The sequence below is a fragment of the Trichosurus vulpecula genome, chromosome 5, assembly GCF_011100635.1.
Source record: "Trichosurus vulpecula isolate mTriVul1 chromosome 5, mTriVul1.pri, whole genome shotgun sequence".
NCBI classification, from domain to species: domain Eukaryota; kingdom Metazoa; phylum Chordata; class Mammalia; order Diprotodontia; family Phalangeridae; genus Trichosurus; species Trichosurus vulpecula.
Genome location: NC_050577.1, coordinates 94172373 through 94195574, shown reverse-complemented (window position 1 = coordinate 94195574; position 23202 = coordinate 94172373). Strand labels below are relative to the sequence as shown.

Genomic DNA, 23202 nt, shown 5'->3' with positions numbered 1-23202 from the left:
TTTCTTTTGCTTGTTAAGTTCCTGCCGTCATCACATGCCTCCATTCCCAATCCCTCCCCCATTCCCTTTCTTACTTTGCCCTGCAAATTACCCTTGCTCTACTTCCCTCTGCCCAAATTTCTTCCCTCTACCACAGGATCACAGTTAGCTCCTCGTAGAAAATTATGCCACTGACAATGTATGATCTGGAAGGATACAAAGACCTCCTCATCCTGTCCTAAATCTCGGCCCCCCACTCTGCCTTCCTAAGGGCCTAAAATTCCCACCATTATAAGGCATTCCTTTTGGTTCAAGCATTGAGGGTCTTCTGGAAATGCAGACATTTTCCCTGAAGCATCGTCTTTACTCGTACTTATATTAGCGCCAAGGAGTCTCAGGTTAGCTTGTGGTCACCTAGCCGAGGAATATGAGGGGGTGGTATACAGGTGAATTTGGTTGAAGGATATGGGATGAGGAACCAATGAGGAGGAAAAGTAGATAAGGCCAGGGAAGTCCTGGCCCAGGTAGGCAGACTTGGGCAATGGAGAAAAGCATGATGAGGAGAGGTGAGATGATGTTAGATTTTGGACTTCATAAACTGGCCAGTATCTAGCTCTGATTCTTGTGATAAAACCTGAAGAAAAATTATCAAGGGAGGGGTGAGCTGGAGAGGGAAGATTCTTCAGGATTAGAGGTTATTGTGTGGCCCAAGGGTCTCCCCTACATTTTGTGAGGGGCTGACTATAAAGCGGGAATTGTCCCAAAGGTCTTCACCCGCCTCCTTCTATTCTGGCTCGGAGTTCCCCTCACACTACCCTGCCTGGCCTCTTGCGGTTTCTTGTTGGCGCCTCTGGTCTCTAATAGCCATTCCCCCCTCTTACTTTCCCCGCTCTGTGCCCCACTAATGGCTGTCTGTGGCCCCAGGGACCTTCCCTGCCTTCCCCCAAGCTGCCCTTATCTGGGCCTCCCTCACCCCCCTTGATGCTGAAACCCAATCCTCTGCGGCGAGCACCTCCCAACCCAGCAGGCCTGCAGAGCAGCCCCAGCCCTCCCACAACCAGCTTCATCCTTACATCAGCATCATCAGCATCGGCATCGGACAGGACCCAGCCTCGAGCCACAGCCAGCCAGCAGCCTTCTTACTGGAGCTCCAGCCAGACCCTAGCTGGCCTCAACAGAGCCTCTGGCTCAACAGATCTCCTCCCCACCCACCCACCCTACCCCCTCATGGAGTCTTGGGCTGATCCCCTACTCCTCCTCTTCCTCCTCCTCCCAACTCCCCAGTCTCCCCTCTACTGACCCTTCTTTCCTCTCTAGATTGACCCATTCTCAAACCCTCCCCTTTCTCTGATATTTCTCCTCCCCTTTTTTTGCTTCTTCTTGTCTGACCCCTTTCCACCTCTTCCTGACTCTTCTCTCCTCTCCTCAACCCTTTCCTCCCTGACCTTTCTTTGACACTCCTCCCTTCCCTAACCCCTCTCCTCCCTCCTATTTGTTCTCTTTCCTGTTTTTCCTTCCCTCCCCTCCCTTCTCTTCTCCTCTCCTCTTGTCCTATCCTGTCCTCTCTTCTTCCCCTCTCCTGTCTTCTCCTCTCCTCTCCTCTCCTCTCTTCTCTCTTCTCCTTTCCTCTCCTCTCCTTTCTTCTCCTCTCCTCTCCTCTTCTCTCCCTCGCAGAACTCTCTTCCCTTTTGGTGCTTGATTGTGGACCAAGCCATGAAGCCTCTCCCTGGTCCACATGAGGAGGACATAGAAACAAGGCGACCAGCTTCAGACATCTGTGTGTTTGCCAGCAACTGTACGCTGCATGGACTGGGCCATGTCTTTGGACCAGGAGGCTTGACCCTGCGTAGGGGGCTGTGGGCAGGAGCAGTGCTGCTCTCTCTGACTGCCTTCCTCTATCAAGTGGCAGAACGGATTGAGTATTACGGACAGTTTCACCATGTGACCGTACTGGATGAACATGAGAGCCACCACCTTGTCTTCCCTGCTGTCACCCTGTGCAACCTCAACCCACTTCGACGTTCCCAAATCACACCCAATGACCTGCATTGGGCCGGACCTGCCCTGCTGGGCCTTGAGCCTAGAGAGCATGCTGACTATCTGAAGGAATTGGGCCAGCCCCCAGCACCCCCTGGCTTCATGCCCAGTGCCACTTATGACCTGTCTGAACTCTATGCCAGGGCTGGCCATACCATGGATGACATGTTGCTGGACTGTCGCTACCGAGGACAGGCTTGTGGCCCAGACAACTTCACCAGGGTGAGCAGTGCCCCCAGTTTTCTCTTTATAGACCTCTTCCCTACTTCAGTACCAGCCCAAACCCAGCTCAGGCCCCAGCCTAAATCAGGGAACCTCTTGAAAGTAGCCTGGGCACCTTCCAACCACCCTGAGGATACTGGTGCCCACGCCACCCCACCCTGCCATGCACAACCTTCTATCCCAAACAACCTCACCCAGGTGAGCCCTCTCCTAACTCTTGTGGCACCTATATCTTGACCCTCTGGTAGCCCTACCCAAATCCTGGGCAATCTCACTTCTGCCCCAAAACTTTCTGTTGTGGGGTGGAAGGTAGGAAGTGTTGATGCTCTTAAGTATATGCACGACATGACACAGTGATGTCCACTTTCACCTCATCAGCTCTTCCCAAGATTGAGGTGTTAGGGATAAGAAAACAAAGTTTATCCAAACAGTTTCTCTAATATTCTGTACCAAACTTGTAGACAAACAGAGCCACCTTCCTTCTCAACTGTAGTTTTAGCTCAACCTGACCTCAATCTCTCATAACCACCTACTCCCACACATGCCTCAACCTAACCTTACCTCTCTCTTCCCACCTTAGTTTACATGTCAGCCTCCCTAATATTTCTCCCCAATGCAGGGCCATACCCCTGCCCAAGGCCCTAAGTGGTACAACCTACGTTATTCTTTGATGAGTTAGGCGGTCATCTACATGGTATAACTTGGGCACACCCTTTCCCCCAAATCTCTTCTCTCTTGGCCTGCACGATGCCTAAAGTAGTAGTCAAACTAAATATTCATCTTGATTATCTTTCCTTCAGGTTAAAGATTACCCTCTTTGGGGAGGGGGGAGGGTACTCTCTTACGGCAAGAGGTGCTGAAAACTGAAGGCTTTGGAGTGGAGGCGGCAGGGTATTGAGCTCAGGGTATTGAAACCCCCAGAGAGACAAACTAAAATATAAACTCCAAATAATAATTCACATTTCTATAGCATTTTAAAGTTTACCCAGAGCTTTCTTCACTACAACTCTGTAAGAAGGGTACTGTCACCATTTTGCAAAGAAGTTAGATGATTTGCCTAAGGTGGTGAGTGTACTAAGCTAGTCCAATGGCTTGTACGATGCCTGTTACATACAAGACATCATGTTGGACTGTGGCACATGAAGCCGCTGATCTTATAATGAAAATGAGTGTATGAGATGCTCCACACCCCATCCCACTCCTACACCTTCAGAGTCTAGACAAGCAGCTTAAGAGCACTGGGTACTAGAGGATAAAAGAAAAGATGCATTGAAAAGGTAGAGGAAAAAATCACAGGGTAGGAAGCAATCACCAAAGACAGATGGGCCCTGGACCCAGGGTTTCTCAGTGATCAGGGACAGACAGAGCAGTTCCTACCCCCTTCCCTACTTCCTCAGGCCACTGTTTCCTTTCAGGCTGGCCTGTTGGTATCACTTGGTTTCCCTGGGAAGGAGGAGAGCTCAGGCCTGGAGAGATTTGGAGGATTATAAGATCGTCCCCTCAGACTCTGCCACACTGGGCACAGTGAGATGAGGGCTGGTTCCGGACCATCTGGCATCTAGGAAATACTTTCCTTAGCCCCAGAGCAGGGGATTTCCAGGGGGCAGCCTGGAATGGAATGAGATATTTCCTTTCAGCCCAAAAGATTTCTTTCCTATCCTAACCTCACTGTCCCCACAAAACCCATATAAAGATCCCAGTGGCTATTGAACCACTTCCTGCTTGTGACCACTTGCCTCCTACCTCCAAAATAATATTGATAATGCAAATTCACATTGATAGAGTGCTTTTGTGTATAACAACCACACAGAAAGTTGTACACATACAAATATTTTCTTCATTTTATAAATGGCTCAAGGAGGGCGAACGAGCCTCAGAGTTGTGAACTTTGTTATATAAATATTATTATTTAGGGTGGCATGGGCACCAGTATCCTCAAGATCCCTGGTGGACCTAGCCCAACCTTCTCAGAGATGGGGGATAATGGTAGGCATCTCAAGGTAAATGGCATCTGATTATCCTTCTAAGGCCCTAGAAACAACATAGCTAGAAGCTAGGAAACTAACATAATTAGGGAACATATTGGAGTTAAGTGGTGTGTGTGTGTGTGTGTGTGTGTGTGTGTGTGTGTGTGTGTGTGTGTATGTGTGTGTGTGTGTCTAGCTCTAGGCTTTTCTTGTTCCCCAATATCACACTGATACCTCCCTCATTCCTGCTGTCCTTGTCTTCCCTTTCTCCCTCAGATCTTCACCAGAATGGGTCAGTGTTTCATCTTTAATTCAGGAATGGATGGAGCTGAGCTCCTCAGTACTCCTAAAGGAGGTGCTGGCAATGGGCTGGAGATAATGTTGACAGTGCAGCAGGATGAATACCTGCCAGTGTGGAAGGAGTCAGGTATGCGGCACACACAGGAGCTAAGAGAGATGGGGGACACGTATGAAAGTTCTGAGAGAGAAGGACTAGGAGACTGGGAGGGAGGGGATGGATTTGGTGGGCAAGAAATGGGGATGATGTATCAGTAATGGGGGACTGAGAACAGGTACCACAGGGGCAGGTGTGGGCAGTGAGGCATGAAAGTATGGGACAGAACACAGTAATGAGGAAGGAAAAAGAATGGAGGACTAAGGCCATGGGGACGGGCTAAGGACCTGGAAAAGGGATAGATATGGGTTATCAGCCTTGTTCCTACTGTGAGACTGAAATCAGAGGGGTCAAGCATGGCAATCTCCAATTCACCCTGGATGACCCTATCAAAGGCAGAATCTTCAGCTGATGCAAAGCTGAGAGCATGGGGGAGGGAGTAAAAGAATCAATAGAATCTTGGGTTGGAAGAGGAGGCTAGTGTGAAGCTGACCCAGAATGGCAATTCTTATGCCATGTTTTTACCAAAGTGATGGGAAAACAGGTGAAGAAAACAGGATTTCAGCAAAAGTCACTACCTGTTGGATAGGGGGTTGAGGGGAGGGGTCCATACTAGAGCATGGGGACTAGAGCCAGGGCTTTCCCTCTCCTTAGATGAGTCAGTGACTCAAAACAGAAGTATCCTTAGGAGGAATCCAAAGTATTCCCAATGGGGACAAAGTCTCAGGTGGAAAGATGAACTTCTATTCCCTCATCCTCTCCCTACTCCAGAACAAACTCCATATGAGGCAGGGATTCGAGTGCAGATTCATAGCCAAGATGAGCTGCCCGCCATTGACCAGCTTGGCTTTGGGGTTGCTCCAGGCTACCAGACCTTTGTGTCCTGCCAAAAGCAGCAAGTATCCTCTACCCTGTCTCCTCCTGTCCAAAGCCTTCAATCTCCAGCACCTCAAAAACCCACCCCTCCAAATCCCCCAGTTCTCAATTTCTCTAACTCTTGAAATCTTCCCCAACCCTCTGACTCTACATCAGTTCCTCCTCACTTCCCTGTTCTGTTCCCATCTAGATACTCCAGAGATGGCCTAACCAGCCTAACCATCATCCTACAACAGAAGTCATGTTCCCTCTTTCCCATCACACACACGTGCACACACACACACACACACACACACACACACACACGTGCACACACACACACAAACACACCCCTTTAGTTCCATCTCTTTCCCAGCTCCTCCTTAACTCCTTTTCTGCTACAGCTGTTGTACCTGCCACAGCCCTGGGGTAACTGTAGTTCTATGCTCCCGGACCCTGACTTCTACATGGGTTCTCTTGATCTAAGCCCAACCAATCCCAGCCCAGGCCCTAGGTCAGCCTACAGCCTCTCAGGCTGTCGCCAGGTCTGTGAGACTCGATTCTTGTCTCGGAAGTGTGGCTGCCGGATGATGTACATGCCTGGTAAGGGGTCATGGTAAGAGTTGGGGGGCCCAGAAGTCAGAGACAGGATGGGGCTCAGGCTTACATGGCTCAGGGTCCAGCTTTTGGGCTAGGGAGAGTCCCTGAGATAAGAATAGAGGACTCCAGAAGAAGCTGGAACTTGATACACTCATAATGCTTCACTCCTCACACCAGGCAGTGCCCCCATATGCAGCCCCCAACAGTACAAGGACTGTGCCAGATCTGCCCTAGGTAAGAAGCCCCCTGACCAACTAGCACTGCTGAGGGATATTGGAGAATTACACGTGCCCAACCCACTTCCCCAAACAGAACTCCGACCTCTCTCCACCCTGTGACTTCCCCCTCTCCTGGGATCCCCCCAACTTCCCTTCGTGACCTTTATGAGCCCGGCGACACACCTCATGCTTGCCCTGCCCCTGTATTCCTGTGACCTCTGCCCCTTAGACAACATGATGAGGAAGGACGCCGCCTGCCTCTGCCCCAGCCCCTGTGCCAGCACTCGCTACGCAAAGGAGCTCTCCATGGTCCGGATTCCCAGCCGAGCTTCAGCCAACTACCTGGCGCAGAAATTCAACCGAAGCAAGCAGTATATCGAGTGAGTCACTTCCCAGCCCCAAAACAAACCCACCCAAGTGCACGTGGGGACCACCCCTCTCCCAACATACATAGCTGGAGACTGCCCCTACACACAAGTCCAACCTACTAGCTTATACACACCAGAAGAAATTCCTACAACATAGCCCTCCCCTCCTCCCTACAATATTGCCCCACCCCCACCCCGAGCCCAACACATAAGCAAATAAACATCCAGGGACAGGCTTCCAGCCCAGACTGGTGGGAGACAAAGAGGGATGGAATAGACCATACATGGAAGTGTGCTCTCCAACACGCACATATACACAAACCTGAGGATACTCTCCCAACACACACGTGTTATAGACTAAGGGAAACTGCTCTTGAAAATTGAAGGGCGAGGTGTGGGGCACAGTGACAGACAACCTAGGGCACATATATATACATACACACGTACACACCTGGGAACTGGTACCCAATACACATGGGTTCAGTTCTAGCTCGGATTGGCCAATAATAGGTCCCAGGCCAAGCCCTACTTGGTCAGGATTGACTCAGAATGAATGTAAATAGCAATTGTTTCTGTTTGGTCCAGGAGTCTTCCCCTGAGAGTCTTCCCCTCCCAGATCTTGTTTTTTTTTTTTTAAGAGGCCACTCTTTGCCTCATTTCCCATTAGCCTCATTCAGTGAATAGGTGTAGCCTCAGTCAAACTGACACCAGTTAAAGACCTAGCTTGAAAAGGCCAAGGTTCCCCAGTGCATCCTGAGCCGCCTCCAGTTGTCCCGATCTATATCTGGCCGCTGAACTCAGATGGCTCTGGAGGACAAAGTGAGGCCGGTGACTGTTGCACAGCCCTCCCTCACTCAAATCCAATTCACTTGCATGTCATGACACCACCTCCCTGATGTCATGGTCTTCTTTGAGAAGGACAAACAGCAGCAGTTCAGTTATAGGATGGGGCTGGGGATGGCTGACTACACCTGGGCAACACTTCCTTCCAGCAGCAGCACACACACACACACACACACATACACCCCTCTGGTCTGGCCTGGCTCACCCTTCTCCAGATGCTTGGGACAGCATGGAGGGAGGGAAAAGTCCCTGGTTCTGATCAAGGGGAAAAGGATCTAGGTGTCACCCACTATGTCACTTCTTCCTTTAGGGATAATGTTCTGGTGCTAGACATCTTCTTCGAGGCACTTAATTATGAGACTGTGGAACAGACGAAAGCCTATGAAGTGGCCGATCTGCTGGGTGAGGGATGAGACTTGGGGAGTGGGAACAGAATCTAGACTCCAGAAATGGTAAGGGTCTTGAAAAGGGATGGGGCCTGGGGAAAAGTTTGGGCTAAATAAGTCTCATCAAGTCAAGATGAGGCTGACTTACAGAGGGGTGAAGGCAGGATGGCTGTACTGGTATCTGTTCCCTCCCAGGTGATATTGGAGGCCAGATGGGGCTATTTATTGGTGCCAGCCTTCTGACCATTCTGGAGATCTTAGACTATCTCTTTGAGGTGGGTTGGGAGCCCAATACAAGTTCTGGGAAGAACTGGGATGGGTTCTAGGGAACTGACAGTATATTGGGCCAAGGAATCAAAGGTAGGTAAGACTAAGGGTATCCCACACCATTTCTCTCCTCTCTTCTCAGGTTTTCCAAGATAGGGTTCTTGGCTACTTCCGAAATAGGAGGAGGTCACAGAAGAGGCCCAGGGACAGCCTGGTAATACTACTGCTAATAATTACTTACACTTTTCTAGTATTCTAAGTTTACAGAAGAGTTTTCTCTCAATAAACCCATGAGGCAGATAGGGAAAGTATTATTGCCCAGACTTTAGGAAGAAACTGAGGCTCAAAAAAGGTAAGTAACTTGTCCATAGTAGAAGTTAATGAGTATCACAGCCAGGACTTGAAACCAACCCATTTAGCTCCAAGTCTAGTGCTCTCTTCACCCATCCTCCTCTGAGTATACACCCATCTTCATACAAACACGTGTACATGTTGGGTCTGTTAAGCTGCTCTCTTCCTAGTTTCCAAAATAGAGCTTATCCCGGTCTACCTTTCAAATTGCCCCCAGTTGAGAGCTGGAGAAAAATCCTTGAGCTATCTGCAGGTCTGGATTTATGAGAATTGGGGTGCAGGAAAGACAATGAATTAGACCTGAGAGGCTGGCTCTTCAGCAACTGGCATTGGGCAGGGGCAATCCTGGGTGGGTGAGTGGGTGGATGTCAGAGAGGTTTCCAGCCTGGAAACCAAAAACCTGGGAGTCTTGTCTCAGGCATTTACTAGCTTTGTGACCTGGGTCAAGACATTTCATTCCTCCAGGTCTCAGTATTAGTAGAACGATAGAGTTAAACCAGATGATCTCTGAGACTCCTTTTGGCTATGATAGTCACTTTCTTTCCAATATCTGGCTACCATTCCTGTTCACATCTTCCCATATCCCCAACATTTTATCCCCAAAAGCTCCAACGAGGAATTGACATCCACCGTAGCCCAGGATCCCACCTCACTGCTATCCCCAGGTAATGAGATCACCCCATCCCACCCTCCTGAACCCCTGGTCGAGATAAGGGGACCCTGACTGGTGCCTCTCCTTCCCTTCCAAGGAAGTATGTGAGCAAGGCGGAGTTGGGGGTGGCGGTGAGGGTGGGGGCAGTGTTTGCAAATGTCAAAAGTCATCAGGTCCGAATTGATCTCCAGATGTGTTGTCCTACCCCACTCCTAGGCCTTCCACTCCACCCTGTGCTGTCACCAGGACTGTTTCTACTTCACACCGGACCTGCTACCTGGTCACTCGCCTCTAGACTTAGGTCCGATCTGTTGCCCCCTTGGGGCTTCATGTCTTGCATGCACCTAGCCTGTTAACCCCTCTCCAAATAAAGTTCCAGATTGACGAGACCAGGGTGGTTGTTTGAGATGAGTGGCTCTTTCACTGCAGACTAAGGATGAAATGGGAAATTGGCTTAGACTTTCATATGAGGAGGGCAGTTTCAGGGATGGGGGGGAAGGCCCTTCTGTTAAAATATATCTCTCAGTGTCCTGACACATTGCCTGAAATTCTACCATCAAAGCTTAATGGCTTTAGTCTGAGTGCTTTGTTAAAAAGTACTGGCACTCTTCCTCTTCCTCCCTCCCACTCCCAACCTAGGATGAGATAACACATTACATTTACTACAAATGGAAGGAGGAGAGAGAACTTTCTGAATCTAACAGGCTACATCTTGGCAATCCCAAGAAGTGCTTGGGGGTGAGAAATGCTGTACCTTCCGCTTGTTTCTTGCTAACAGTCACAAGTATCCTCTCCTCTGGCTACTTCTTCTCTGATTTGGAAGTTGGAGCTGATCAGTCCTCGAGCTAGGTGCTAGAAAACAGAGGTCAGAGGTGCAGCTAGGTGGTGCAGTGGACAGAGCGTCAGCCCTGGAGTCAGGAAGACCTAAATTCAAACCCAGCCTCAGATACTTGACACTCAGCCTGTGTGACCCTAGGCAAGTCACTTAACTCTGATTGCAAGGAAGGGAGGGAGGAAGAAAACAGAGCTCAGAAACTAGCCACAATCTGTCACTTCCTTTCCCAAAGCTTGACACCAGAAATTCAAGGCAGTGGTATCTCTTCCTCTTGGCTTAAAACCTCCTTAGCAGAGAAGCGTCTTACACCCCGTGATGACTCTAGTCGAAATAATGGAGGTGGGCATGGGAGGCAGGGTCTTAACCTCTCAATGCTGCAAAGCAATCAGCCTGTCTCATTATCCAACGGCAACAGGGTGTGTGTGTCGTGGGGAGAATCGATAGGAGGGTTTTCATATTGCGTTGATGTATCCTGCCCACGTATAATTTCTATAGCATTTGATACATATTTTTACACTTTTAAGGCATACAAGGTGCTGCTTGCACAGTATTGTTATCATTCCAGTTTTATAGACAAGGAAACGGAGACCCTGAAAAGTTAAGGGAGTTAATTGCCCACAGTTACATAGCTGGAAAGTATCAGAGCCAAGATCTGTACTCCATTCCTCTTTTTGTCACACTATTGCACTTCTTCAGTTTTGTGTCTGTTGATCAAAACTAGGAAAGTTTTAATGTTGAGGATATGGAGCCTGAAAAATCAGGAGTGCTACTGGAAAAGGGCATCATGGTAGATGGCCCTGGAAGATGTGAGAGGAACAGAGAGAGGGATAGGGATAGCACCTCCCTCTACCAATGCAGCTTGGCACATTCTCCAAAACTTAGTCTTAGTTGCCTACACTCTAAAACACTAAAAAGTTAAGTGACTTGCCCAGGGTCACACACAGTTATGCTTATAGCTAGAAGCCAAGGCTAGGGCTGGTGGGAGTTGGGTTCTGGGCAGGGGAGGTGGAGGCGGGATGTTGTGGGTCTTAGAAAAAATGGTTGAGATCTGGGGCATGGCTGTCCCACCACCTACCCCCACTTCAGCTCTCCAGTCAAAGGTAGGAGAAAAAATATTAAGCTGTCTCCAACTTCTGTCAGGTCTGGAGTTAGAGATATGGGGTAGGTGAGGAGGAAGGCAGAAGGCAATACAGTGCAGTTGCAATGTATTTAGAAGGAAGAGCTTGGTACAGATCATAAGCTCTTTGAGGGCAGGGACTATCTTTTCTCTTTGTATACCCAATGCTTAGCACAGTACCTGGCACATAGTAGGTGCTTAATAAATGTTTGACTGACTGGAGGGAGGGGAAGGAAGAGCATTGGACAATGAGTCTGGAGACCTCAGTTACATCTTAGCTCTGCCATTATTAAAATGACCTATTATCCTGTCTTGGAGGGTTTTGCCCTGTTTTTAATACTTAGTCCTCACCCCCTGAATGAGAGAGAACTTGCATTAGATACTCTTTGAAAACAGAAAAATAATCCATCCTCTTCCCAAACCACTTTCAGACTTCAGTGAGCCATGTTGTGTTCATAGCTGGCCTCTCTAGCACAAAAATACTTTGGGAAAAATGAAAAAGAATAAAACAAGAAATCTAGGAAGCTAGACTGCCACCCTCCACATTCCTACTCAGACTTGGTCATGGACTCCTGCAGTGTGCCAAAGGGCTCTACTCACAGATACCCCAGGACTTCCCTGGCACTGGATTTCTCCAGCAGTGCTGGATAGCAGTAGCTGGGGGAATATGTCTCATATTTTGATCTCAGGGCCCTCCCATCTTGAACCATGTTGTGGAGTGAATGGGAGAGGGCAAAGTATAAAGCAGTCAGAGCCATACTATTTATTAATAAATGAGAACTCTCACTTCCCAGTCCTAACCCCACCCTACTCCCAACCAGTACTAGCTCAGGATGAGCCAGTCCATCTCCCAGCCTTCAGGCAGAAGTCAAGCATTAAGCTTTGCCCTCAAGTTAGGTTCCACAGAAGCCTAGAATTTGAAGAGACCTGAGGAACCAGCTAGGCCAGCAAGCACTCGATCAGGAGGCATCATCTGTATAACACCCCCGGTATGACAGCTGGCCTGCCTAAAGCCTCCAGGGAGGGATGCGGAGAGTCTGGCGTCCTGAGGCAGCCCATATTCCATTTCTGGCTAGTTCTGATTGGCCAGGAAGTTTTCCTCTTGATGACCCAAAACTGGGCTCTACTTTCCACCCAGTACTCTGACTTCTGCCCTCTGGTGGGCAGAGCAGGACCAGGCTAATCCCTCTTCTGAGTCAGAGGCTTCACTGGATTCCTAAGAACTGGACATGTGGGCTAAAGAAGCGGGGATATAAGAGTGAGTGGGTGAAGACAATGGCTGGTGATGTCAGTAAGTGGGGAGAGAGGTCACACAATCTTCGTACCACCTCTGATACCCATGTCTTAGAACAGAGAGACACATACACCTTCCCTCATGACATAAGTCTAGATTGTGGGAAAGAAGCCAATTTATGAAATTAAATAAAGTCCATACACAAGGGGAAGGAGCACAGGAACTTGGGGGACAGGGGTTCCGGCTGGCATCCATCCTTCACACCCCTAACCCACCAAGACTGGCCCCAAACATCTGGCCCAAGTAGCAGAGCTTAAGTGCATAGCACCATCCCCACCCCTACCCCTTTTCCAGTGGGGTGGGAGAGACTGGGGAAGGGCCAGGGGAGAAGAGAGGACAAAGGAGCCTCAAACCCCTTAGTTTCCAGGGTCTATTTCTCCTGCCTCAACACGAGGTCCCTGGGTAGGTAGGGAACATGGTGGGCCAGCAAGGAGAGAGTGCATTGAGCAGCTCCCAATCTGAGGGCCTAGAGGAAGGGTCAAGGGTAGTGGGCTTGGTTCTCTGGACAAGGAAAGGGAAAAGGAGACCTCTAGGGAGGGCAGAAGTCAGAGAAGTAGGGATGCTGCAAAGCTTCTTCCGCTGAGATGCGCTGAACTGGGTTACACTTGAGCAGGTTCTGAGGGAGAGGGAAAAATTGGGATGGGTCTAGACAGGATGCAAACTCTGTCTCCAGATCCTCCATGAATCAATACCTTTCCCTTCTCCCAACTCCCAAAGCTCCCTGAGCTTTATATCCCCCAATCATCCCCTCCCCCAGTACTAAGAAGTACGTGTGCCCCCCTCCTGTCCCCCCCCAATCATGATCAAGCTGGTCCCTCTGTCCTCTCTGCCCTGAAACGTCCTCTCTCCAGGCCGTTTACCTGCAATAGGTCCCTCCCTGTGGCATTGAGCTTGGGTACAACATTGACTAGTGATGTTGTTGCTGGATACATAGGGTAAGGCTAGAAAAGGGAAAAGGGAAACCAAGGCTTAGATATGCGCCATGGGCAGCATCTGTGGGAATTAGTGGGGAGGGATGGTAGGGAATTTGTATTAAGACTTGGACAGGGGTTGGGCTGGGAAATAGAAGGAAGAGGGTACCGGACATACGGATCACAGAAGTAGGACTATGGGAACCAGAAAAGGAAAGCTATGGCTAGAGAAGGAGGCTCATCTCTATCTCTCAAATGGTCTTTTAAAGCTATGCCTTTCTCTGAACCCACACCTACCTTATAATCTGGAAGCTTGGTCATGGCAGGCCACTGCTCCTCAGTTGGTGTCCCCAGCAGCGTGAGAGCTGAAGTTAAGGGTCATTCAAGGTGATGAGAATGAGGGGAGGGCAATTAAGCCTGAGATCTGGTATCCTCACTTCAGCCTTCACTCTCCCCGCCCCCACATATGTGAGTAAAAGAGCGGGGGTGGGGGGGGGAAACAGGGGGGGAGGGAGGGAGGAGGGGGGAGAGACAGACAGACAGACAGAGAGGGAGGGAAGAGAGGGAGGGAAGGAGAGAGAGATGGAGGGAGGAAGGAAGGGAGGGAGAGAGAGAGGGAGGGAGGGGAAGAGAGAGAAAGGGAGGAGTGGGGAGAGAAGAGAGGAAGAGAGGAAGAGAGAGAGAGAGAGAGAGAGAGGGAGGAGAAGGGGGCGGTACTAACTCTCTTCCCCCCTACCCCCACTGGCTGCATCCCTCATCATCTCTGTTAAATTTCCCTTCTAGCAATTTCCCTGCCTCTCCAGAATACTCTCCCATCCTCACACTTGATACTCACCACCTACATTGCACTGAGGGTAAGCAGGGTAGAGATTAATTGTCCCATTTCATTTATGAGGCTTAGTTCAAGTCGAACGACTTGCCCAAAGTCCCAAAGCCAAGACTCTCAGACCGATGCTCTTCCAGAGAACACAGTGCTTATATCTTTGATCTCTCCTTGACTTCCTGTCCCCACTGACCAAGCAGGTGTCTGCATCCACTTCTCCTTGACTCGGTCTGACCAATAGATAGCTCTAGCCTTTCTTCTTCTCCTCCCTCCTTAATTCTCCCAGCACAGAATGCTACTTTGACCCCAGGTCTTCCACAGTTTGGGGTTCTTTACCATTCTCAACCCCAACCCTGAAATCTACTTCATTTCTGCCACATCAGTTAGCGCCTTCTTCGGTTCCAAGTTAGAAACCCATTACCTCCACCTGGAACAGCACCTTTTCTGCTCCCACCTCCAGGTAGCTCTCCTAGAATAACCCCAAGTCCTGTGTCTTCTACTACTGACACTCCTACTCTGTTCTCTTGGGTGGGGCCAAAGCATAGCCTATGGAAGCATCCATTTAATAAGAAGAAAACAGCTGATTTTTGAAATAGCTCTTCAAAAGCTTATAAAGCACTCCATGGTCCCATCTAATCTTAACAACAATCCCACGAGGTAGGAAGGTCCTGAGATCATAAATTTAGTGCTGAACCTAAGAGATCTGCTAGTCCAGCGGTGCCCATTTAGTGGACAATGGTCTGAGCTGAAAGTTCTCCAGGGGCACTGTAGTCAGTAAACCACCATCAAGAATATCATGGGTACTATATTCAGTTACTCTAGGGGTTCGCACCACTTGCTTGTTGTTGCTGAAAAGGGTTTGTGATCTAGGCCAACCTCTTCATTTACACATGATGACACCGAATCCTGGGCAGGTGCAGTTACCTGCCTGAGGTAATAGTTGGCAAGCAGCAGAGCTGGGCCTTTGGTCTCCCAATCCAGAACCCTTTGCACTGCACCACACTGCCTCTCCCCCTATTAATAAGAAAACCGATGCACAGGGAGGCAAAAATGGCCAGGCAGGAGCTGAACCCAACCGACCTCCTGACTCCAATCCCAGTGTTCTCCTCTACTTCCACCATCAAACTCCTAGGCTCTCAGTCCCGGGATTGAAACTAGACTCATCTTCTCCTCTTTCCACTCTTCTCCCCCTATATACGGCCAGCTGCCAAGCCTTCTCAAGTCCAGGACCATAATATCTTTTACACATTTCCCCTTGTCCCAACCCAGGTCCTCATCACCTCTGCTTTGGATGCCTGAACCTCTTCATGGGCCTCCCTGTCTCCATTCTCCAATCCATCCTCCACACTGTTGCCAAATGGACATCTTTAAAACAGTCTGATCATATCCCCCTCTCACTCAACAGACTTCAGTGGGTAGCTCCCTGGTCCTTCTAGGTCCTTGGCTATATCTTGGTCCTTGGCAATTAATGCCTTTCATGGTCTTACTTCAGTCTATTTTTCCCAACTGACTTCACATTAATTTCCCTCAATTACATTCTACATTCTACTACTGTGCATTCTAGCCACACTGGTCATCTTGTACAGAGGTACTCCATCTCCTGGAGCATCTATTGCATAGGCTATTTCCCCATGTCTAGAACACTTTCCCTCCTCACCTCTGCCCTCTTGGAAACTCTTGCTACTGTTAAGACTCAGCCCAAGTGCCACCTGCTCCATAAGGCCTTTCCTTATGCACTCAGTTGTTGATTTTTATATTTATCTGTACATATGCTTTTTTCCTCCTAGTAGAATATAAGCTCTTAAAGATTGGGACAGTTTTCATTTATCCCTAGCATCTGGCATATGATAGACAGTTAATAAATGTTGAGTTGAGTTCTTCACACTATACCACTGTCTTTTGGTCACTATGACATGACTAATGTGTGTCTATTCCACTGGATTTCCTGTCTTTGTTCCCGAGAATTCCTGAATCCTTTGTCCTCTGTCCTTCTCTATCTCTACTCTATCTCCAACCCAATTCATCTCCACCCTCTATTTCCTATGGCTCAGGAATTATATGTTAGAGGTTCCCTTGGCCCCAGGATCTGGGGAGGGAGATTCTCTAATTCAGAGGTAGAGATGGAAGGAAAGTCATAAGGATATCTAAAGATCCTCTTCAGTTGATCATCTACATCATTCCCAGGGAAGAGGGGCCGTCCAGCATTGGCCAGCTCTGTGGGAGACAGAGAGTAAATAAGAGATTGGAGATGGCCCATGCTTCAAACGCCCTTCCAGCCCCTTCTACCACCACGTCTTAGCCCACCCTCTTCCTTAATATGCTTCACCTTCTCCCTGCCCCAAGTCTCTTCATCCCTGCTTCTCCCTCTCCCACCCTGACAACCATTTGTCCACAAACTCCTAACCCCTGAGAATATAGCCAATAGACCTCGTGGTCTATTGGCTGACTCTGATAGGAAAGCAAGACGGTCATATTTGGCCTCCCCCATTTCATCACCTGCAAAGATGCAACCAGCTGACCACATGTCAATGGATGTGGAGTATAGTTTGGCTCCGAACAGGACATCTGGTGGGCGGTACCACAAAGTGACCACCTGGGGGAGATGGAAAGGACCCAAGCCTACAGTGACCCTTTAGTGGCAGAAGATCCCCCCAAAGGGAAAGGAACAGAAATGAGGGAGCAAGAATAATGTTCCAAGGAACTGAAGTGGGGGCAGTGAGAGGGTATCTAGGTATTTCTCCCTCCTCCCTCTGCCAACTACCTTCCAGGTGCCCAACTACCAAGGCTCACCTCTGCAGAGTAACATCGAACAGGGATCCCGAAGGCTCGAGCCAAGCCAAAATCAGCAAGCTTGAGCTCCCCATTCTGAAGGTAGGGGGATGGGAAGTAAAAGGGGGAGAACATATAGCACAGAAAGGATCAGAAGGGATGCTAATGATGCTAATAATGATTTCTACAGTATTAAAGCCTTGCAAAGTACATTCCTCACAACAATCCATGGGGGGAGGGGGGATCGCAAATATTTATATCCACTTTACAGAGTAAGAGACTGAGGTTCACACAGCAAAATAATTTGCGCAGGGTCATATAAGCATTAGAGATTAGACTCAAACCCAGGTCTACTGACTTCAAGTCCAATGGGGTATTTTTCTACTACATTATTCTTTCTCCCGTGTAGAGAAGATCTAACTGGTCCCAGGGAAAGCTTTTTCCTCCCAGCCTGAGCCCCCAAACCCAGACCACAGGCACCCACCTTCCTGGTCCCCCCCCCTTCCACCTTCTCTCTCTTCTCCCTGACACAATACCCGGTTAATTAGAAGGTTCTGGGGCTTCAGGTCCCGGTGCAGAACATTACGGCTGTGGCAGAATCCAAGGCCTTTTAGCAGTTGGAAAAGGAATGACTATAGGGAATGGGAGAAGTAGGAAAAATCAGCCATCTCCATATACTTTCCCTATCTAGCCCTAAGTTTGATTGTTCCCCTATGGTGCTCCCAACTCCCTGTCAGACTAGTCTATTAACCTTTCCCCTGCAGAACAGGCCTTGCTCATTTGGGCCTCGGGTTCTGTCAACCTCCCCACCCCCATCCACCAACCCCACTACAAGCCTAAACCAAACTCATCCTTCAAGGCTCAGTTCAAATCCCATCTCTTCCACTGACCACTCCACCCCACATGTTCTCTCCATCCTGATCTCTATTACTTTCTACCTGCATACATCCTGGCCCTTAATCACATACTGTCTGAAGTCATCCTCTAGCTATTTCATGTCTGAGGTTTTTCTTCCCAACAATACTGTAAGCTCTGTGAGAACAGTGGTTACACCCTTGTCTTTATATCCGATACAGCACCCCTAGCACTAGGCTAGGCTCACAGTAGGTGCTAATAGTTCGACTGGATTGTGCTTAATTGTTGCCCCTGTTGAATCAGGTCCAAATCTTGACCCCATCTGGGTTTTTTTTGTTTTTCTGGCAAAGATACTGGAGTGGTTTTCTATTTCCTTCCCCAGCTCATTTTACAGATGGGGAAACCGAAGCAAATAGGGTTAAGTGACTTGCCCAGGATCACACAGTGAGTGTCTGAGGCCAGTTTTGAACTCACAAATGGTGTCTTCCTTCTTTGACACCTAGCTGCCTAGGCTTAATTAGACTATGTTTAATTAGATTGCGTAAGACAATTTCTATCTTTGGCCCCCTAGTGCCAAGCACTGTACTTTATATACTCAGTTGATGTTCATATACCCTCTAGGCTCATAAAAATCAAAGTTCAACCCTTGTTTTCCCCAATCACCACCTCACCTTCACAATCTCAGGGTCCAGGTCTCCATTGCAACTGTCAAAATATTTCTTCAGATCCTGGGGGGAAGGGGAAGAAAGATGGGTTGTCTCAGCCTCAGTCTTTGCACATCAGGGCTGCCCCTCCCCTGGGCTGCCCCCTCTCCTTACTTGGTCACAGAATTCAAAAACCAGGGTCAGCTTCTTGTCACTGTGCAAAACGTCATGAAGCCTTGTTGGGGAAGAAGAGAAAGAGAAGGGAGAAAGGTAAAATCAGGTTGACCTAGAAGCCTAGACCTAATTCTCTAATTCTAGTCCCTGAGTTAAACTTTCTACATGAATCTTTAGCTCTGGCTCCTAATTTGGATCCCCAGTTCCAACCCCTAGACCTCCAAACTCTAACCCTCTATTCCCCAACTTAAATTTCCAACTTGAATCCCCCAAATCCAGATTCCTGTAATCCCCAATACCCATTCTCCCACTCAGGTAGTGATATCACCAGTGAGGCATCATAAAGTAAAGACCCCTTTCTCTACCCCCATTCCTCTCAACTTCCCCAACCCTGATTCCCCAGCTTCAATTTCAAATCTGTACGTACTCAGCTCCTATCTAATTCTCTCATGCCCTTGCTTATTAACCAGACAGGTGCTGACACAAGCAGTGAGGGACACATTCCCACAGTTCTCTCCCCTTCCCCCACTCCTTTACCTCCTTCCCCAAACAGACCTGACAATATTCTTATGCTTCAGCTCCTTAAGCAGGCAGATCTCTCTCAGGGCAGAGCTTGGTACTCCCTGGGAGGTGATGGAAAGAGGGAGGCAGTGAGGCTAGGCAGTCACTAACCACCTCCCCAGGGGAACCCAGCTCCCCCAGCCTTAGCCACACAACCCCGGGCCCCACCTCGTCATCATCGTCCAAGCGAACCCGTTTCAGTGCCACAATCTCGTGTGTCTCTCGGTTCTTGGCCTTGAACACTGTTCCATAGGTGCCTGGGGAGCAGCACGGATCAAAGCTACTTTCCACCTCTTTCTTTACCCCACTCCCACCACAATAGCTCTCCCAGGAGTTAGGGGTAGGTTGGTTTTGGGGGTGGGGGGAAGGGAAGGAGGAAGGTGGGTGGTCGGGCAGCTTTATGGTCCAGGAGGGGAGGCGGAAGAAGGGAGGCAACATGAAGCACAAAGGGCATTTAAGACTTAAGGATGTAGAAGGAGCCAGTTCTGGTGATGGGAAGAGCCTGGACGATTTCTGGTTGGAGGGCGGACCAAGAAGGGTGGTCCTAGGCGATGTAGGTGAGGGGAAAAAAGCAATAGAGGGCTAAGCAAACGGGGGTACCTGGCGCTGGTCTATGGAAGGAGGATGGTTGGGAAACAACTCAGGGGGAGGATCGGGAAGAAGCTCTTTCCTGAGCGGGGGGAGGGGAATCAGTCACTGCTGGGGAGGTGGTATCTGGGGACAGGAGTATCTTTTGCAGGAGAGGGTTGGGGTAATGAGGCTTCATGCAGGAGGATGTCAATTTTGCAGGAGGGGCTACCTGCTTGGGGGGCCCAAGGTGGACATCTGCAGCGTCGGGGTGACTACCGAAGCTTGGGAGGTCAGAAGGAGCAATATCAGGGTTTGCAGGGGAGTAAGGGGCAGGGGGCGGGGAGGTCTTTGCAGAAGAATTTTCCAGCCCGTTACCTTCGCCTATCTTCTCCAGCTTCTCATACTTCTGCATCACGGCGACCGCGGGGTCCCCGGCGAGCCCCGGGTTCCCAGTCTAGGACCCCGGCTCAGCTGGGGAGGAGGCTCCAAGGAGTCCCCCCAGGCCGCGCCCCGCCCCGCTCGCCTGCCTGCCCTCCTGCTCGCCGGGGCGTGGGTTGTGGGACCTGAAGTCCTCGAGGCTTCCTGGCCTCGGAGAAAAGCTCGAGCTAGAGGGACCCGAAGGACTACAAGTCCCGGCGTGCTCTGCTCCAAGGCTCGCCTGCCTCCAACTCCAGGGACGCCGGCCGGACAGTGGAGACGAGCCGCGGACTCCAAGTCCCAGAAAGCCTCTTTGGGTCCGCCTTTTCCAGCGCATCGCCGTCGCAGCACCGCGGCTCCCATCACGCATCGCGACGCGGAGTTCTTCCTCTCCCAGCGATCGCTAAGATTATGCCGGGACTACGTGTCCCAGAATGCAGTGGGAAATCAGGGTACCCATAGAGCCCGCGCCAGAGCGGCTCCTATAGGACCCGAGTCAGAGTGAGGAGCCCATGGGGGACAGCCGGCTCTACCATGCCCCTCTTCCTCCCGACCCCTTCTACTGGGAGTAACCCCTGATGATGTCCCGCTGACCCCCGGGATGACCATTTGACCCGAGAGTGACGAGCTGGTCACAGGAATGGACAAGCTGGCACGGTCCAGTAGACCATTACTCCCTTCCTCCATAGATCTGCTTCCCTCTTTCTGGGGTCTCCGGATACCTTTGAGTCAGTATTCTTCCATCTTCACTCTTTGTACTTTAGCAGGTTCGCTGAGGAACTGAGCCTTAAAAAACCAGGTCACCCTGGGATGCCCCTAGGAGGTTTCAGGCTTAGAATAACCATATATGAAAAGTCCAACCCCATTATTATATAGAAGGAATACAGAGAGGTGTCTTTGGGGATGAACTGGGGTGTTAGCTGAGACAAAGAGGGGGGACTGCCAGGATGTAATAAACTCTTTTGGAACCCCAGAGATCGGAGCACAGACAGCTATTACATTAAATAAAAACAGCTAGCACTTCCGTAGCACTTTACAAATATCTCAGAGACTATGTTCCATCAAATGTATCTCCTACAGACTTAGCATAGTACTCTGCACAGAGTAGGAATTTAATAAATATTACGACCCTGAGAGGTGGGTGCTATTAGTACCCCCATTTCACAATAGGGAAACTTTAGGAGAAAAAGGCTAACCTGCCCAGGGTCTTGAAGCTAGTAAGTGTCTAAGGTCAAATGTGAACTCAGGCCTTCCTGACTCTAGTCTCGATCTCTATCTGCTTAAGTACCCCCTAGTTAACTAACTGTAGGCTCCGTATGAGCAGCACTTTCTTATTTCTTCTTTGTACTTCTCCCAGGGTCTAACACAATGCCTTGTACGTAATAGGTGCTTGATAAATGTCAAATCATGTTGTTAGCTATAGTATCGATACTACTTAATAATATATATTGCTTTAAAGTTTCTTAAATTCTTCCAAAACTTGTTTTCACATCCATTATGAAATTTGATCATTTCAACAACCCCACTAGGTAGAAAGGGAAGGTAGTATCCTTATTTCACAAATGAGTAAACAAGAATGAAGGACATCCATGTCACTTGTCCAAAGGTTTTAAAGAATGGTATAATGGGAAAAGCACTGTATTTGGAGTTAGAATACCAGACTGTCTAGTTATGACCTATGGGACCTTGGTGAAGTTATTCCACCTCAATGGGTCCCAAGCTCCTCACCTGTTAATTGAAGGAGTTTGAGCTGGAAAATATCTTCGGTCTTACAATCCTATAATACTGTTATCTTAACTGGCATAATCTAGATCACAAGTCTTCTGACTTCCAGTCCAGCACTCTCCCCATTATAGCATATGCTCACGATTGGCTCATTACTTCTTTCCTTTAACAAATATGTATTAATAATAACTGACACGTATTGATCTACTATATATATTTCATTTGATACTCACAGCTCTGGGAAGTAAGCAGGACCCCTACTTTACAGATGAGGAATGTGAATGGTAGAGCCCTGCAGCACAGGGATTTCTAATCTCTTGACTCCCATGTCCATTAGTTTTCCAGCATAGATGGAGAGTTGGAAAGGACCTTAGAGGTTGGCCAAAGTTGCTCTGGCAGTAAGCTGAGGATTGGGTCCAGGTCTTAACACTAAAAGCAATGTAACCGGCTGATTCAAATATCAACTATGTGCGAAGCACTATGCTGGGCCTTGTTGAGGATACAAGACAGAAGCAAATGACAGCTCTTCCCTTAATGAGTATGCAAAATAGCTGGTAAGTTACATATGTGAAAAGTTTGAATAGTACAAATGTTCACCAGTGATACTAGCCATTAGAAGAGATGCTGAAGAGGCAGAGTTAACTAGTAGTTAATGACCCACAAAGGCTACCAGCAGTAGCCTTGTCCGACTCTTCGTGACCTCATTTGAGGATTTCTTGGCAAGGATACCAGAGTGGGTTGCCATTTGTGTAGAGTGCCAGGAGAAGTACATTTGGAGTCAGAAACCGTAACTTTGAAATCTCAGCTAGCTGTCCAAACAAGCCACTTCAACTCTGTGGTTCTAGTTACCTCATCTATAAGAAGATTGCTTCTTTGCAGAAGTAGGGTACTATGGATGTGGAATGTTGCATATACTATCTAACACAGTGGATGTATGGACTTCAATTTACTGAATTACTTTTTTCTCTTTTCAAAATCTTGGTGAAAAGTTATTAGAGATGGCTCTCTGGGGAGGGAAGGGTAGAAGGATAAAATCTAAAGAGTATAAATAAAAATATGGTAATATTTCAAAACAAACAACCAGAAAAAGGGCTATTGGATTTGATGACCTCTAAGTTTCCCTCCAGCTCTGATTCTAACTTTCCTATTTCCTGATCAAGTGCTGGCAGCAGATCCTTTGCCTGTCTCTGCTCCGCCTTAGAGACCTTCTCCAGGGGGTCTCTTAGCTCAACAAAACTTCGACAAACTTTTGTTCTAAATGTATGCTGCGTGTTCTGCTGCCCTGGGAGATATAAAGATGTAGGAGGCACAGTTATTCTTTCCTCCAGAAGTTTGCAATTCATTTGAGGAGATAAGACCTGCAAAAAG

The 23202-nt window shown here is 48.8% G+C and overlaps 2 protein-coding genes across 2 annotated transcripts; one reads left to right on the top strand and one right to left on the bottom strand.

Moving 5' to 3' along the window:
* Positions 1-1692: 1692 nt before the first annotated feature.
* Positions 1693-9434, top strand: ASIC3 (acid sensing ion channel subunit 3). The gene is made up of 11 exons (XM_036760547.1): positions 1693-2238; positions 4482-4632; positions 5371-5498; positions 5859-6057; positions 6232-6288; positions 6502-6652; positions 7794-7885; positions 8065-8144; positions 8279-8350; positions 9094-9152; positions 9356-9434. The coding sequence occupies exons 1-11, from the start codon at positions 1693-1695 to the stop codon at positions 9432-9434; spliced, it is 1614 nt and encodes a 537-aa protein (XP_036616442.1).
* Positions 9435-12482: 3048 nt separating this feature from the next.
* Positions 12483-20317, bottom strand: CDK5 (cyclin dependent kinase 5). Its single transcript, XM_036758360.1, has 12 exons — positions 20068-20317; positions 19291-19379; positions 19117-19184; positions 18562-18622; positions 18415-18471; positions 17425-17520; positions 16910-16984; positions 16616-16712; positions 16264-16333; positions 13594-13654; positions 13246-13326; positions 12483-13001 (listed from the first exon to the last, which is right to left on the bottom strand). The coding sequence occupies exons 1-12, from the start codon at positions 20102-20104 to the stop codon at positions 12915-12917; spliced, it is 879 nt and encodes a 292-aa protein (XP_036614255.1). The 5' UTR covers positions 20105-20317; the 3' UTR covers positions 12483-12914.
* Between the last annotated feature and the right edge of the window lie 2885 nt (positions 20318-23202).

Bases quoted from the DNA above. Each gene is read 5' to 3' on its own strand.
- ASIC3 (XM_036760547.1), top strand. From the start codon at position 1,693: ATGAAGCCTCTCCCTGGTCCACATGAGGAGGACATAGAAACAAGGCGA. The intron at 2,239-4,481 runs GTGAGCAGTGCC...TTTCTCCCTCAG, and splicing joins GCCCAGACAACTTCACCAGG to ATCTTCACCAGAATGGGTCA. The intron at 4,633-5,370 runs GTATGCGGCACA...TCCCTACTCCAG, and splicing joins GCCAGTGTGGAAGGAGTCAG to AACAAACTCCATATGAGGCA.
- CDK5 (XM_036758360.1), bottom strand. From the start codon at position 20,104: ATGCAGAAGTATGAGAAGCTGGAGAAGATAGGCGAAG. The intron at 17,521-18,414 runs GTGAGGTGGTGA...CATTCCCTATAG, and splicing joins TGGACCCTGAGATTGTGAAG to TCATTCCTTTTCCAACTGCT. The intron at 16,713-16,909 runs GTGAGCCTTGGT...CATCTCCCCCAG, and splicing joins TTCGATGTTACTCTGCAGAG to GTGGTCACTTTGTGGTACCG.